Source organism: Schistocerca piceifrons, chromosome 1, assembly GCF_021461385.2.
Source record: "Schistocerca piceifrons isolate TAMUIC-IGC-003096 chromosome 1, iqSchPice1.1, whole genome shotgun sequence".
Taxonomy (NCBI): domain Eukaryota; kingdom Metazoa; phylum Arthropoda; class Insecta; order Orthoptera; family Acrididae; genus Schistocerca; species Schistocerca piceifrons.
The window spans coordinates 1,134,019,864-1,134,038,022 of NC_060138.1; the positions used below are offsets into that span (position 1 = coordinate 1,134,019,864).

Below are 18,159 nucleotides of genomic sequence, written 5' to 3' on the forward strand. Positions count from 1 at the left end.
ACAGAAAATGAAAGATGTAGAAAAATACAATGGAGTGAATAAAGGAAGAAATGAAGAGATGCAAGAAATTAACATAAATTAAGACCAGGTAGGTGGCAAGAACATAGGACACGTTATAGTGTTAGTTCCCACTAGTAGAGTTCTGCAAAACTGATATCTGGGGGAAGAATCCAGATGGCGCGTGTGGTGAAACCAGGCACCGAGGTTACAACAGGACTGTCATGTTGTAAAGCATGCTTTGCAATAGGATATTGTGTGTTACCACTGTACACCTTCTGCCTATGCCCATTCACCCTAACTGCATTCATGCCAATGTAAAAGGCTGAGCAGCATTACGCCACCAGCCTAGTTCAAAAGCAGATTTCCGGCCATCACATCCAACCCTGGTACTGCTGATCCCTCCAAAAACCAACTTCAGAGCACACCACTTGTCACACAGTAATATCCTGGTCCTGAATGTATTAATTAGCTACTTCAACAAGGCCACGACTTCCTAAAATCATGCCCTGAAATGTGAGACATTCTGTCTTAGATTTTGCCCACCACACCTAGAATACCTTTTCGTTGCCATTCCAATCTCCGCAATATCCTTGTCATAGTCAGACTCTATGCTCTTTATGCACCCATCTCCCTACGCTATGGCTCCTATCCTTGTGGCTGTCCCTGCTGTAAGACTTGCCCTGGGCACCCTCCTACCACCATCTATACCAGCCCTGTAACTGGGAAACATATACTATCAAAGGGGACAGCAACCTTCTAAAAAGACACGTCATATACCGGCTGTTACGTAAACACTGTTGGGCCTTTTACATCGACGTGACTATTACCAAGTTATCAGTTAGAATGAATGGACATAGGCAACACACAATATCCTGTTGCAGAGCATGCTTTACGACATGACAGTTGCGACTTTGGTGCCTGTTTCACCACACACACCATCTGGATTCTTCCCCCAGTTACCAGTATTACAGAACTCTACAGGTGGGAACTAACACTACACTGTGTCCTAGGTTCTCGACACCTACCTGGCCTTAATTTATGTTGCATCTCTTCATTTCTCCACAGTAGCTACTCCTTTCTTCACTCCATTTTAGTTTTCTACATCTTTCATTTTCTGACTTATCTATTTTTCGCCGTCCCCCTCTTACTTCTGTTACGAACAAAGCGCTTGGCTTTTCACTCTTATGAACTCATGCATGATGTTTCATCAATAATCTCTGTCTTGTGTATTACCTTGTCTTCCACCTTTAAACTCCCAGGTTTTCAAATCTCGTCCATTGCAGTACCCAAAAATCACTCTCTTTCCATCTCATATGGTAAAAATGTGTTTGGGCACAGAAGATTTTTCTATTTGCTTTTTTTGTCATATATCAGCCATAATAAAGACTACAGTTTCAAAAAACCTATCACCTTACAAGCAAAGTGCATTCCAAACTTTATGTTACAGGTCAGTGCAGCAGGATGATACTAGTGGCTAGTGTGTCACATGGTACACTGTGTACTCATGCTCCACGTCGTCCACCATCTGCCTTCTTATATGCACACTACTTTTGTGAGTTCAACAGTGATGGAATAATAAACTTACTTTCTTCTAGTCCTGGTGCAAAGTACAGAATATGTTTCTAGTGGAATCTACATATTTTTTGAAAGTTTGTGGTATTTTATAACCACATACAAAAAGTATTTAATGATCTATCTATGGTCATAATATGGAGGATGTGAGGGGAAAAGATTCCTTGAAATCCATTTTGCTTTCTGCATGATCCTGAAATGAAAGTATCTTTGCCATATCCCATCTGCAGCACTGCTCCATTATGAACAAGAAACTGCTTACAATGAACCAAAGGACAATCACTTTTGTCGCAAACACTGGTTTCAGTTTTATAGCATAACTTCCATATGCTTTGTAAAAACTTCATTAACATTGTTTTCTGTACGTACCCTGCAGCCACTTGCCAGTATGCACGGATGAGTCCTTGCATTGTTTTCTCAAAGGTTCCCTCACTGCCTCTGCCTACAGCTTGGCGTAAGTAAGCCACCGTTGGTGTCAGTGCCTGATTGCTGGCAGCAAGGCCCCATGCTTTCATCAAGAACCTGCAGAAAGTTAACAATGATTTTACAGTTTAACAACCTTCAACGCAAAACAAAATAATGTATTTTCAAAAAACAAACTGCAGTGAGTAATGACAGATAAAGAGTAACTGTGTTGAGATGCAGTAACAGCCCAATAGACACCAATAAAAAGACAGCTGACACTGAAACTTATTCAACTAAAGCATCCATTCCATTTCACAGTGTATAGGGTTGAGAGAGAGAGAGACTAGAGTAGGTAAGGAGGAGGAGGGGGGGGGGGGGTGAGAGTGATAAATAGGGAGACAGAAACATTTAAGAGTGCATATATTGTAGCCATAGATTTCTGTCCAGCAAAATGTATGGAAATTACTGAATCACTTATCAGTTAAAAAATCTACAGATATACAGCACATTTCAGGAGGAACATATTTTAAGAGATGGTAGTATAGACTAATTCAAGTAAAACATTCCATATCACAATGCATCCAGTTTTATTGTTCACAGAAACACAGCTGTTAGAATGTAACTCAAACAGAATACTGACAGAAGGTTTTTAAGCAAACACAATTGATAAACTTCAAAGTTTATTTTAATAAATTCCACTTATGACTTAAATGTGCTTTTGAATTCTCTTGATGATATCACCTGTCTGTGTGGTTACCTTTTCTTTGTAGACTTTGCCTTTCAACCACCACCACAGGCAAAGATCTAAAAGGGGCAAGTAACATGAAATTTCTACTGATCCATTTTTCAGGGATTGTTAGGTTTATATGATGTCTCACCTAACTACTACAATGTGCAGAACAACATACCCTCCCTTGTAGCCAAAGGAACCTCTTCCAATAATGCCAGAAGCTAATTTGCAGTGAAGTCTAAATAACTGGTCCGTCTATTATACCATACTGCACATTTACAGAGAAACATTCTTGAAAATGTGTCTCCATAAAGGCATGTGAGTTGTCATTGAAGAAACAATGTGAGTTATCAGTGTTATTTGATACAGTCATGAGTTAAAGTGGCTTCATCAGTAAACAATATTAATGAGATTAGCTGCTGATTTGCAATTAGCTGATGACAACATTCCAGTTGCCCACCTTCATATCCTCCTTGAAGGCCCTGAATCCACTGTAAATGGTAAGGATACAGGCCCTGCATATACAATGTCTGCCAAATTCTTGTATGTGAAACACAGAGACATGTAGCAACTCTGTGTGCGCATGTTTATGGACTATATTCTACAAATTTAATAATGCTTTGCATGAGGTCTCCTCAAAAAATTATGGAACATTCGTAATTTCATGGCCACTGCTGTGTTGGAGTGAAATGTAGTTGGCATCTCTGCACATAAGTCCAACCCCTCGTCCAAGTCGTGGGAGATGGGCAACGGCACAAAGTAGGGGATTGCCTTTAGGGGCGATGTACAGCGGGGACTTCGTGTGCCCCAGGACCGCTACGGTAGCTGAGAAGGCCCTATGGGAACCCTGAAACGTGACGGCTAACGGGGCTCTGGTGAAGCTGCGATAGGCCTAGCAAGCCAGTAGTGGATAAATCAACTGCTTTCAAAAAGGGAACATGCCTCGGATCACGGAACGGATTTAAAGGAAACGGACCAAGCAATGGAAAAGGGTTACGAGATGGTTTACGGCTGGGCACCTTAAACATAAGGACTCTAACTGGGAAGTTAGAAGAAATTGTAGAAATGATGGAAAGGAGGAAATTGGACATCTTGGGACTTGCTGAGACTAGGTGGAGAGGAGTTGGTGAAAAACCACTAAGTAAAGGATGTAAACTGTACTGGATAGGGAATGAGAGGGGAAGAAATGGAGTGGCAATAGTGGTCAGAGAGGGTCTGCAGGAGGAGGTGGAAGGTATCAATGATCGAATGATAAAAGCCAGAGTACGGGTGAAAGGAAAAAGCATTGAAATCATCCAAGCATATGCCCCACAGGTGGGGTGTACAAAAAAGGAGAAGGAGGAATTTGAAGATGACATGCAAAAGCAGCTAAATGGAGGAAATCAGATTATAATAGGGGACCTCAATGCACATGTTGGCACAGACAGGAAAGGATTCGAGGAGATAATGGGACCAGAGGGCTGGGGGAACCGAAATAGAGAAGGAAAATTGTTGCTGGAATTCTGCAAGAGGAATGGGCTGGCGATCGCAAATTCGTGGTACAAGAAGAGGAGTAGTCACAAAATAACTTGGTACAGTGGGGACTGGTCCCAAACTTCAGTAGTAGACTATGTACTAGTGGATAGGCAGATGATGAGCAGCCTCACAGATGTTAAGGTCATACCATCTGAGGCCTTAGACAGCGACCATCGGCTGTTGGTAGCCACCCTAAGAGAGAAAAAAGATAGGAGGGCAACAGATATACAGGAGAAAAGGTTGAAGACATGGATGCTGAAAGAGGATGAACGGAGGACCCAGTACCAGACACTGATCAGGAAGAAGCTGCCAAAGGAAGATCAGAGAACAGTGGAAGAAGAATGGGGCGATTTTAAGAGGGCTCTAGTTGAGGCAGCTGAGACTGTGTGCGGAAGAACTAGCACAAAGAGGAGAAGTAGGGAAACCCCATGGTGGAACAACATATGTAAAGAGGCAGTACTTCGAAAGAACAAAGCCTTCAGAGAATGGTTCCAGACCCGAACAGAGGAAGCTAGGGTAAAATATAAGGAAAGCAAGAAAGCGGCACAGACCATAGTAAGGGCGGAGAAGAAGAAGTGGATGGAAAAATGGACAAGAATGTTAGAAGAGGACAGTGAAGGGAACAAAAAAGTACTTTACACCATGGTAAGAAATAAGAGGAATGACAGAAGCGAGTGCCTGAGGATCATGGATAATAATGGAAGAGTTGTGGAGGAAATGCATGAGCTCAAAAAGATTTGGAAGGAGTACTTTGAAGATCTGTTGAATGCTGCCAAGCAGGTAACTAACAGCGATGGAGAGCCTAAGGCAGCAGACGATTATAATAGTGGGGAAATTGATGATCTAACTTGGAATGAAGTGGAAGAAGCCATAAAGAGGATGAAAGGGGGCAAGGCACCAGGTTGGGACGAAGTAACAGTGGATATGATACGAGCAGCAGGAGAAGTAGGAACCCAGTGGCTATACAGAGTGCTGAGGGTGGTGTGGAAGGAGAACAGAATTCCTGAGGATTGGAAGAAAGGAATTATAGTCCCGATCTTCAAGAAAGGGGTAAAAGGAGATGTGAGAACTACAGAGGAATCACCCTGCTATGCCACTGTGGAAAAATCTATGAAAAGATGCTGGAGAAGAGAATAAGAAGCAGTATTGAAAGTAGACTGCAAGAGGAGCAGTACGGTTTCAGACTGGGAAGATCAACAACGGACCTCATATTTGCGGTAAGGCAACTGCAGGAAAGGCACTATGAGTACGGGAAGGACTTAATCATGGCCTTTTTGGATATTGAGAAGGCGTATGATAGTATCTGTAGGGACAAGCTCTGGGATGTGCTGAACGCAAAAGGGATAGATGAAGAGATTACACGAAAAGTCAGAAAAATGTATGAGGGAAGTGAGAGTTGTGTGAAAGTGGGGAGGGAACGTACTGCATGGTTCAAGCTGGAAAATGGGCTGCGACAGGGAAGTGCACTTTCGCCTTTATTGTTTATTATTGTTATGGATGAAATCCTACAGCAAGTATCAGATGCAATTGGAGATCATAAAATGAAAGCAGTGCTTTTTGCCGATGACCTGATGTTATGGGGAAATTGCGTGAAGGAGGTGCAAGAGCAGTTAGATGCATGGGAGGCAACGGCAGCACAATATGGAATGCATTTCTCTGCAAAGAAAAGTGAAATAATCGTCACAACAAGGAAGAAGAATAGGCCAAATGTGGATATAACTTGTGGAGGGGAAAAACTACAAGTGGTAGAGAACTTCAAGTACCTGGGAAGCGTGATTGAAAGTAAGGGGGGAAACGCAATGGAAATAAATGAAAGATGCAGAAAAGCAGGGCAGTTCTACAAATGCATTAGGGGGCTTATTTGGAGCAAGGAGGTGCCACAGAAATCCAAGGGAATTATATACCGAACCTACTTTGTCCCCATATTGACATACGGAAGTGAGACATGGGTAATGCACAAAAGCGACAAAAGTAGAATACAGGCTAGTGAAATGAAGTTCCAGAGGAGCAGGTTGGGTGTAACAAGACGAGACAGATTGCGAAATTTGTATGTGAGGGAAAGACTAAAGGAGGAACCAGTACAGGACAGGATAGAAAAATCAAGACTGCAGTGGTATGGACACATGAAGAGAATGGATGAGGGAAGAATTCCAAAGAGGATGTTTGATCTGCAACTGGAGGGGAAGAGGCCCAGAGGAAGACCAAGAGATAGATGGGTGAAGGGAGTGAAGGAATGTGTGGTGAGAAGAGGAGAGAACTGGACGAAGGTGGAAGAGGGGGAATGGTGGAAAGACAGAACACGGTGGAGAGGCTTGTGTTCCCGACAGACCCAGCCAGTGGCTGGAAACTGTCCAAGATGATGATGATGATCTCTGCACACACCTGTTTTAATGTGTAACTGCTGGAAGTTTCATTGTTGTATGTTAGTCAGTTGTTGTTCAGTGCTGTATTGAGTAGAATGTTGTGTCACACAGTTTGTGAATTTTGAGATGACAGAGTTATTAGAGCAATGTGTCTGCATTAAATTTGGTGTGAAACTCAAGTAAACCTTTACAGAGACACAACAAATGATGCAGGAAGCCTACAGTGATGAGTGCTTAAGCTGTACTCAGTGTTATGAATGGTTTACACGGTTTAAAAATGGCCAGATGGAAGTTAAAGATGACCCCACTCAGGATGTCCTTCGATGTCTACTGACGATGCTCATGTCAAGAATGTCAGGATTTTTGTTTCAAAATCTGTACACAGATACCTTATTGGCAGACTCTGTATTTTTAAATGTGTGTGGCATGTTTAAATGATAGAGTGGAATTGGCCAGCAGATCACAGTCATGGTGCAAAAATTCAATTATCTACACTCAAGCGCAACTTCACAATCATAACATGTAGGCTTTCATGGCCAGCATCTTCATAAGTTAAAACTTCCGAGCTGAGAGGCCGTGGTCGATCTGTAAAAGACACACCTCAGAAGATGTTTCCCACAGCTGGCAACGAAACATAAGGAAGAAGTAGTTTTACAGATTGACCAAAGCCTCTCGACCTGGAAGTTTTAACTATTGACAACTTCACAACTTGAACTTCAAAAGAAAAAGATGGTTAATAACTAAACCCATGGAATGGGTGAGAACTTATCTCTGTAACTAGCTGTACATCTGAACCAATAAAAATCGAGCGCATGTTATAAGGAATGTTTATTTGAATTAGTGTATTAGTACAACTAATTCAATAAATATTATTTATTTACTATTCCTCCTATATTCACATGCAATGTGCCATTAAATGAATATTAAAAGCTGTGAAACTCTTATTATTTCCTTTGAATTAAACGTTACTGGTCTGAAACATTTGGCCTGTAATCTGCTGATTTTTTAATGGAACTTGTACCGTTCCACTCATTTATATGTACCTATTCTTCAACAGTATAAATATAAAGAGGAAAGTGTTAAAATAAGTCAAACATTCCCATATCATAAATATAGCACTTTTTCATTCATTTTATACCATTCTAACTCCTATTCTGCTTCACAGCAGTTTTATTCTTCTGTTTTCCCCAAATATACAAGGGCACTAATGACATGTGGCAGTACTATAGAGTTGTTACCTGGCAGTCTGCAGAAGCATAACGGTGTTCTCTCCCTCGTATGTGCAGGCAGCAGTTACAAGACCATAGATGCAGGGAAGATTGCTGGATGTCATGTAACCGTGACCACCACATGCTAGCCGGCAAGTTTCCACTCCTGCAGCTGCATCTGCAGTTGCAACAGCTTTCAGACAACATGACATTGCATGCAGCTGAAAAGAAAAGTAACTTATACCAACATCTGCAGTTGTTTTATTGATTCTTTCCTTTTTACTGATATTACACATGTTTGACAACAAAAAAGACAATAAAAGCATGTTGTCTCCAGTGTTTAAAATACCATTTTTTCCTTCTTTCTATAACAAGTCATTCTTATTTGTTTGATATGACATAATATTAATTTTTAATTTTTGTGAAATTAAGAGTGAAACTGAAACTTCCTGCCAGATTAAAACTGTGAGCAGGACCAAAACTCAAATCTGGAAGAGGAAGAGGAAGAGGAGGAAGAAGAAGAAGAAGAAGAAGAAGAAAGGATACTGCAGAGAATTGGCTTAGCCACAGACTAGGAGATTGTTTCTGGAATGAATTTCTCACTCTGCAGCTGAGTCTGTGCTGTGTTGAAACTTCCTGACACATTAAAGCTAATTGTGCACCTGGACTTGAACCTAAGCTTGTCTTTGAGTGTGGATCATGAATGGTACCTGGCTGTCTTAGAGCAAGAGCACTGCACATGAAAGGCACAATTCTGGGTTTGAGTCCTGGTCCAGCCTACAGTTTTAATCTTCCCAGAAGTTTCGAAACAATGCACACTGCCTTGCAGAGTGAAAAACTAATTTAAGAATGAAACCAGCTGTTGGCCTGTTTTGATTTCACATAAGCAGTTGCTTTTCTTTGTTTATGGTGAAATTATACGACAATTTGATGTGTCTCCTGCACCTGAATCAAATGATTATGTACATTACGAGACAAATAAATCACAATTCACACTTCAATTCACAATTCTGGTACAGTTGAGTTTGACACGTAGATTGGGATGCTCGTGTCATCAGAAAACACTGTAGTCAAACAACCCCGATCACTTTTTAATCGTGTGCCAGTTAATTGCAAAGAAATTTTAATTATGTCACAGTTAATTATAAAGAAATTATGGTGGACAATGAACAGCAGAGGAGAAAAGTTGCTAATATGTTATTGCTACACTTGTTAAATTTTTGGTTACAGCTGAAAATGGATGGGGGTTTGATCCATTCAAGAGAACTGTCTGGCTAAGCTTGACACATGATGAGGCAAAACTCACATCATCTAAAAGACTATGCCTTAACAAGACTGTAACATCAAAGTAATTTTCCACATTAATGAATGGCGTACATTGCATACATACTTAATAAATTATGATTCTGTGGACAAAATAGAGTTAAGAACACTTATGTAAAAGAAAATAATTATTTTTCTCAATTTCAGTCCATAACTGGTACTGTAGGACATCAGATATACTAGTACAAACATGCTGTGAACTCATCATCAGAGAAAGTTAACTAGATGCAAATAAATAAGCTTACAAATCTGTAAATCTATTGTAGGGAAGAAATTAAGTTAAACATTTCTGGATCAGTGGTTCTTGGGTAATGAAAGCAACCTGAGGTTCATCAGTCTGTTTAATTTACAACTTTCTTTGTTAATAACCCAAATAAGTGTTTCAGTGTTGGTTTTTATCTAATTTCATTTTATATTTATTTCATTTTCTGTCTAACCAACCTCAATGTAAATAGTCTGTGTTTTTTTAATCCGATCCGTACTTCTTTCCCATGGAATTTGCACTCCTCTCACCCCCACAGGCCTTTGATCCTTTTTGTGCAGTTTTTTAATTACAGATTTCAGTATGCAAGCTTGAATTAATTAATTTTTATAAACACAATGGAAAATCCAGATTGAAATATCAACAATCTAGGAAAAGAGAGATTGCTACTTACCCAAAGATGACTTGTTAAGTTGCAGACCGGCACAATTAAAAGACACTTACACATTAGCTTTACGCTACAGTATTTGTCAGAAAAAGAAGAGAAACACATGCACAGTCATTCACACAAACAAGCACATGTCACACACACATGTCCATCATCTCCAGCAGCTCAGACCAGAATTTCTGCTTGTGTTCTACGTCACAATTGCATTCCAATCCAAGCTGCAGGAGATGGCGGTCATGTATATGTGAGGTGTGCTTGCTTGTGTGAATGAATGTGTGTGTCTTTCTCTTCTTTTTTCTGATGAAGACAGTGGCTGAAAGCTAATGTGTAAAGTCTCTCAATTGTTCCTGTCTGCTACTTAACCATCATTTTTATGGTAAGTAGCAATCTATCTTTTCCTACATAGTTAATTTTTATTCATTATTTTAGCACATTTTTTACATTAGTCATGTACGTAAGAAAGTGAAAAACAAATGACTTACCTCAGGCAGTCTTTCCATATCACCAGACTCCAATTCAGATGTGACACTGTTATACATTTCCCAAAGCCAATTTGCACTAAAGCGCAGAGCGAAGTACAAGGCAATATTTGGGAACAGTTTGTACTGTTGTGTAACGTAATCTATAATTTGGGGTTCCCTTTGCCTAAAATAAACAAACAGGATTAATAATTATAAATTTACACATTTTGAGTATAGCATGAATAAAGTGAAACCAAACTCGTGTTCTTCAAGTACTGTCTTGTAAGAGAGAAAGATGCAGGTAATCAATTGGATTTGGCATTTCTTGACTTTCAGAAAGCTTTCAAATGTAGGCCACACAGATGTCTACTACTAAGAAAACTACTTTAATACAGTACATCTAACCAGTATGACCCTACCATGTTATCGAGCTATTATTTTTGTGAACAGAGCCAGGCATCTAGTCCAGTTACCTCAGGTACAAGCAACGTCATGTGAAGTCGCAGTTGGTTCGCTCATAGTTAGTTAGTTAGTTAGTTAGTTAGTTAGTTGCATGTTCCATTGATCAATCGCACAGTACAGCAGCCATTATGATGTGGAACGTGTCAAGTACACAAGAAACACACATATGAAACAAGATTTTTAATATTAAATGGCACAAAATGCATATACCATATTTATAGATTTTTTTATTCCTATTCAAGAATTCATCTATGGTATAGAAGGAATTGTCAAGGAGATACGTTTTCAATTTATTTTTCAAGCTATTGCTGCTGTCTGTCAGACATTTTATTTTTATCTTGTAATTTGTCGAAAATTTTTATAACAGCGTATTTTACCCGTTTCTGTGCCAAAGATAGGTTGCGTAAAGGATAGTGTAAGTCTTTCTTTTTTGTGGCATTACAATCATGAAAGTCACTGTTGTTTTTAAACTGGTCTATGTTGTTGAAAATAAATTTCATTAGTGAGTAAATGTACTGTGAGACTGTTGTAAGAATTCCCAATCTTTTAAAAAGATGCCTACAAGATGTGCGACTATGAACCCCACACATTATTCTAACCACTATCTTTTGAGCAGTGAATACTTTTTGTCTAGATGTTGAGTTACCCCAAAATATTATTCCACATGAGACTGAAAGTATGCAAAGTATGTTAGCTTACTAATTTCTATATCCTCAAAATTGGCAGTTATTCTGATTGCAAAAGTTGCTGAACCTAGTCACTTTAGACGATCCAAAATATGAATTTTCCAATTAAGATTCTCATCTATATGAACACCCAAAAACTTAGTATGCTCTATCCTGCCTACTGACTTCTGTTGATGTGTTATATTTATTGAAGGAATTGTACTTTTTGCAGCAGAAAATTGGATGTACTGTGTTTTTTCAAAGTTTAGAGCAAGCCCATTTGCAGAAAACCAATTAATGACTTTTCCAAAGAACTTATTTGCATCATTTTCAATTGGAGTTTCTTTTACTGGAGTAATAACAATGCTTGTACCATCAGCAAACGGTGTCAGTTCAGCTTCCTGTTTCAGATAGGAAGGGAAGTCATTCACATATATCAAGAACAGAAGGGGAACCATGATCGAATCTTGTGGAACACCTAATGTAATTTCACTCCAGTTAGATGAAGTGGCAAACTTATTTAAATCACTTGACCCATATAAGAAAACTTTCTGCTTCCTGTTCTGTAGGTATGACTTAAACCACTCATATGCTATTCCATTTATACCATAGAAATGTAATTTCTGTAACATAATGTCACGGTTCACACAATCAAATGCTTTGGACAAGTCACAGAAAATTCCTATTGGCGACATTTCACTATTTAAAGATTGTATTATGTGGACAGTGAAATTTTATATTGTTGTCTCAGTGGAACAGCATTTTTGAAATCCAAACTGGAATTTACCAAGTATCCTATTACTGTTGAGATGACTAAACACTCTTTGAGTACATTACTTTCTCGAAGATTTAGAAAATGCTGTAAGCAAGGATACTGGCTGATAATTATTGACATCTGTGTTTTCTCTTTATGTAGAGAGGCCTGACAATATTTTAACCTGTCTGGGAAAATACCTCGAGTTAGTGATGCATTACATATGTGACTCAGAATATCAGCTGTAATTGCTCCACATTGTTTTAATATCTTATTAGAGATGTCATCTACTCCAACAGAACATTTATTTTTCAAAGATTTAATAATTTTACTTATTTCACAAGAGGTTGTTAGGTGAAACTTTATCTGACTAAATTTTTTCAAAACAGACTCTTCCATGTACTGTCTGGCTTTTTCCTTTGAACTATTCTCACCAATTTTTTCTCCTACATTTAAGAAATGTTTGTTAAATACATTAGCTACTTGTGTACTGTTGGCTAGGATGGTCTCTTTCTCTTTAATAGTAATACTACCTACCCCAGTGGTTACTTTTCCTGTCTCCCTTCTAACAACATTCCATATCGATTTGATTTTATTGCTGGAGTTGTTAATTTCTTCTCTAACATACATATTTCTTGATTTCCTTACAATTTTTCCCAGTATGTTACAATAATTTTTATAGTGTAAAACTACTTCTAGATCATTCCTAGTTCTTGTAGTCTCATACAGTTTTCTTTTTCTTTCTGAAGACACTTTAATACCTGTAGTAATACAAGGTTTCTTTGAAAAGTGTGTGGTGTCACATTTAGTAATTTTCTTTGGAAAACAATGTTGCATTTATCATTAGCATTTGGTTCATTATATACATCTTCCCAGTTTACATTTCCTAAACTTTCTCTGAAGTGATCTATAGATACCGAGTTGAGCACCCTCACACTTTTACTTAATGGTTTCTGAAGTGTACAGACTGTTAGGTTTTGTAAGTTAATCGGTTGTGCATCATGGTCAGATAATCCATTTACTACAGGGAAAGCATGGAATGCTTGTAGGAGAGTCTACTACTCAGTAAAATATCCAGTGAGGTAACATTACAAAGGTCACTGATATACATAGGAAAAAGTAAGGGCCTATGATGGAACCTTGTGGGACACCACATATAATTAGTTCTCATATGTATGATGTGAATAAATGTACACAGTTTAAGTAAATTGAGATACTATGGTGTTACAAGAAATGCTGCAAAATGGCTCAAATTTTATCACTCTGATAGGAAACATACGGAAAAACTCCTGTATTATCCATTGGGAACTAATAACTTAAGGTGTCCCACAAAGTTCCGTCTTAGAGCCCTTACTTTTCTTCTGTATACTTATTCACATTGTATCCGTACTATCACAAGATCCCAAGCTTATTTACTTGTTGACGACACACAACGTTTCAATAAATAGCAAATCAAGTATAGTTTTAGAAAGATTGGTTAATGGCATTTTCGTCAACATTTGTACAATTTTTTATCACTAAAGTCTGAAAAGGCCTATTATACACAGTGTAAAACTTTTAAGACATTTCCATCAGTACACGCCTAAAATATGACGAAAAACAAGTAAAAGAGGTTGACAGTGTTAAATTCTTGAGATGATAACTTATAATAAATTCAGTTGGGAGCAGCAGACCACAGAATTGTTGAAGTGTCTAAACAATTTTTTATTTGCAATATGGATGTTGTCAGACATAGGTAGTAATAAAAAAGCTAGCATATTCCACTTACTTTCATTCCATAATGCCATATAGGATCATTTTTTGGGGAACTCATCCAACCTAGTAAAGGCTCAAGAGTCTAATAGTGTGTAATATGAATTATTTAGTCTGTTATTGTTGTTGTTAGTTTTACAACAAGTTTTACATCCACAAGGACATCCTCACTATGGATCTATGGAATGAAAAGGACACTTAATCTAAAATAAATAAGTGAACAAGAAGTGCACCCAAATGCCTATTTCTGGGGCTATGCTTTTTGATTACAGCAACCCCAAACAAGGCCTGTTAGAATTTCAGATTTTGAAACAATAAGTCACTTATATAGAAATAAAAGCCTGTATGTTTGGTGCAGTATATGAATTTATTAGGAAGGGTTGCAAATCAATGAAATATGACTCATAAGAATGAAATGAATTGAATAGATTCAGAGCACAGTGTGTGTAAATTAACAGAAAATTGAACTATTATTATATGTTTTAAGACCATCTGAAGGGTTCCTGAATTATCCTAAAAATCAGTCAGCTAGGACAGTTGCCCACAATAACTACAATGTTAACTTCAAAAGTGAATGTATGATAAGCAATCAATAGTTACTAAATTAATCTTTAGTACTACTACTACTAAAAGGAATTAGTCCAATAGCTTATCCAATGCACTACTTTTAAATGTGCCTGTCCACTGCTCAGTATCTCCTCTATGTGACAAGTAGAAATTTGTCTAAATTCATATTGTTAATTTTCAGAGAAAATTGCAGAAAATCTCTCTTAGGTACCACTTACAGCATATTGCATTGTAGTCACAATTCTTCTTCAAAAACAGTACATCAAAGCCTACTAATATATCATGAATGACATAGTTACAGTTTTAACGGGAGGAACTTGTTATTAGCCATGTGATACAATATTATACGAGAGGCATTCCATGATTATCTACAATTTATATATCCACTATGAATCTCTCTGTCTCAGCAGATACATGCACTTTTTCTACATAGACTCCATTAAGCTCCACACACTTACACCACCAAGGTGGTAATTACTTTATGTCTTCCTCGATACACTTTTTTGGAGTCTGTTTCACCCACCGCAGGACACCAGCTTGAAGTTCCTGGTTGTTTGTGAAATGACGTCCATGCAGTGGTTTCTCATAGTCATGGATCTATGGTAATAAGGAGGGATCAAGTCAGGAGTATATGGTGCATGTCACAGTACCTGGAACTCCTCATGGTTGTCTGACTTGGATGGGGATGGGCATGATCATGTTGCAAGAGCACTCCTTTCATCCATTTTCCTGTTCGTTTATTTTGAATTGCATGTCGCAGCCTCCAAATACATCATGCTGTTGGACGGTGGTCCCTGGTTCCAGTCAGTTAACGACGGGGTTCCCTCCTTGTACCATGTGTTTTTCCCTGAAGGCACTGTATGGGACTTTTTCAGGAGGTTACTTGTATGCTTCCGTTGCATTGATTGGGCTTTGATCTCCAGCTCATGGTAGCAGAGTCAAGTTTCATTGCCAATCCTGAGTTTGGACATGACACCTTTCAGATCCTAGCTGTGGCATTGAAGGGAGGCCACTTCATATGTCTTCGCAATGTTGTGTTTGTGCTGCATTCAGGGATTTGGGGATCCACATGGTGGACATCTTTCTGAGTTTGACCCTTTGAGTGCCTGTGGCTTCTTCCTGAAACTATTATTTTATTATTTTTATAATTACCAGTGTCTTTAGCATGAAACAACCAATGCTGCCACTGATGCTGTCGCAAGACAGAGACATCTAGTGGTACACATCTAGTGGTACAGTGAAGTACTTCTACTAATATAGTACATTGTAGCAGTCACTTACAGCATTGAGAGCAACAGTCACATGGTGACTGTGCTAGTGATTGTAGGAGATTGTAAATTTATTGTAATGTAATTTGAGTTTGTACTACTGCTTTTATGAGTGGTTTCAAACAGGAGCCATTGGCACAGATGTATTTGCAATACAGAATTTATTAAATTTTAGGCCTACTTTTGCTTGTTATTTAGGATTATAATTTAATTTACATGTTACAAGTTCATGGAATTTCCAAGATGCGGGACTTCGCCAAGGAAAAATGCAAGTTTGCTTTCACACATATCATATGAAATGATGGCTACTTGAAAACTATATCCCAGCAGTTTCAAAGTAAAACCACCTCCTGACATGTTCCACATCCTGGAGGACCTCCTCACTACGGATCAATTGGAATGAAAGTAAATCTAATCTAATCTAATCTTAAGACAATTGATTGTCTACAGTTGGCTGATTTCTTCTTTTATTTTATGCTTACTACGATAATAAAGGTTGATATCGTGAAAAATTTTAAAATTACACTTTTCATATTGTTGGGACTCAAAATGATAAGCTATTCATGCACTATGTAGTGCACAGTGCCTTTTGCAAGACCTACGGCTGCCTCCAATTCTGTGAATGTCATGCACCTATTCTCCTGAATACACTTTTCCACTCTTAAAATGCTGACTGGTGTTACCAATCTTTTCCTTCAAGATTGGTTCCTTTCTCCATTGATGTGCAGCCACTTTTACAGCCATCCATCCAATTGTACGCAGTTTTTGTGATGGTGTACACTTTCCACACACTACCACCAATCACCTGTGAGTATTGAAAACATTTATACCCTCCTTCCACAGAAATCAAGTCGTCCAGCACCATCCTTGATGAGCTAAAAGCCAATTTTTACACTTCTTCCAAAAGAAATTCTGTAGTAGTATTTCCTTATTATTTTGATAGAAGAAGTGCATAATTATTCCTCTAGTAATGTTCTCCACTTGCATTATGGCAGCAGTTGAGAAAATGGGTTGCACTATATAGCGATTACATGTTAAGTAATTGTCCTACTACCTAGACCAAAGCACAATGTACTTGTAATCATAATTGTGTGTCAGATGCGCATCATGCGTGACAGGAATAAATAAACTGTAAATCAATATGAAATGCCCTTGTACTTAGAAACTACAGCAGGAATTTCATTAAGTACAACAATCTCATCATTCTTTAGGCATTCAAATAGAATTAACCAAAAAGTCAATGTCTTATAAAATGCTTATTCTACAAAATAAAAAATATATGCACACATACCCTGCTTTCATCTCTGATTGCCTACGCACAGCGCTGTACCTCGTAGCAATTGTAACTGCTTTTGATAAGTGGCTGGACATATCCTGTACTAGAACAACTCTGACAAACATCATTGTTCCGTATGTTAACTTGTCACTGGGAGACTTCACATATGTTCCATCCTAAAAGGAAATGTCAGTCTCAGTTTTATTTGGCAACGAATGCCTTGGCTATAGATAATTTGCAAAACTCAAACATGCTAAAACATACATATAGCTTTAACACATTCACAATTAAATGACTCACACATTCTCCTGAAATTCAGCAATTTTTTTGCTAATAACACTCCATTATTTCCGTGCTGTGCTAAAAGCCAATTTTTACACTTCTTCCAAAAGAAATTCTGTAGTAATATTTCCTTATTATTTTGATAGAAGAAGTGCATAATTATTCCTCTAGTAAAACAATTACTGGCTATTAGTGATGGTTGTTCTGAGTGTGCCACAAAGCAACAAACATTTGTCAGTTCCTTATTAATACTATTTTTGTGCTATTGTAAGTATAAGTATTCTTATTGCAGTTCATTAGCATCTACTTGAAACAAACAGAAATGTGGATTCCGAAATACATTTTTCGTTATATTTTCGTAATAAAATATTGAGTATTCATGTGCTATGTGAATTTATCAGAATCACCTATTTTATCATTTTGAATAAATTTGCTCTGCAATGTTCCAAAATAATCCTGTGGCCCTCATGAATCATCATCTGTCACAGTACGTATGATGATGCAAATATTAAAGACATTCTACAATCCACAAAAAAGTATCTCTTTTTTGAAGCCTCGTTATTGTCTCCCACAGTGGCCAAAATATTGAAATTTGGCTCAAAGATGCCTAGAAGCTTCCTTTGTAATGGTGCAAAAATGTAATGCCTGGTGATATCACTCTTGGACTCGATGACACGTCAAGCTACAAGGTATTGACACATGCAAAAAAGAGGCCACAGCTCGGAAGTTGATGTGAGTTGTAAAATGGGATAATGATGTCACATTGGCACCAAATTTCAACATAATTCTGCCCAGCACCATCATGGACATGTCACACGATGGGGAGGTCACCACACTTCTGACATTTCCTCCCCTTGTTTTCACACCTCTGCGATGGAGGTCAGGACCATGACACCCAGTGTTGAA

At 38.2% G+C, this 18,159-nt stretch overlaps 1 protein-coding gene across 1 annotated transcript in view; it reads right to left on the reverse strand.

Moving 5' to 3' along the window:
- The window catches only part of LOC124780516 (probable peroxisomal acyl-coenzyme A oxidase 1), a 105,262-nt gene that overhangs the window by 20,288 nt on the left and 66,815 nt on the right, over positions 1 to 18,159 (reverse strand). The window contains exons 7-10 of the mRNA XM_047253785.1: positions 16,987 to 17,147; positions 10,249 to 10,411; positions 7,824 to 8,014; positions 1,942 to 2,094 (exon numbers count right to left, since the gene is read on the reverse strand). Coding sequence (XP_047109741.1) covers positions 1,942 to 2,094; positions 7,824 to 8,014; positions 10,249 to 10,411; positions 16,987 to 17,147 — 668 coding nt within the window. The remainder of the gene's footprint in view (positions 1 to 1,941; positions 2,095 to 7,823; positions 8,015 to 10,248; positions 10,412 to 16,986; positions 17,148 to 18,159) is intronic.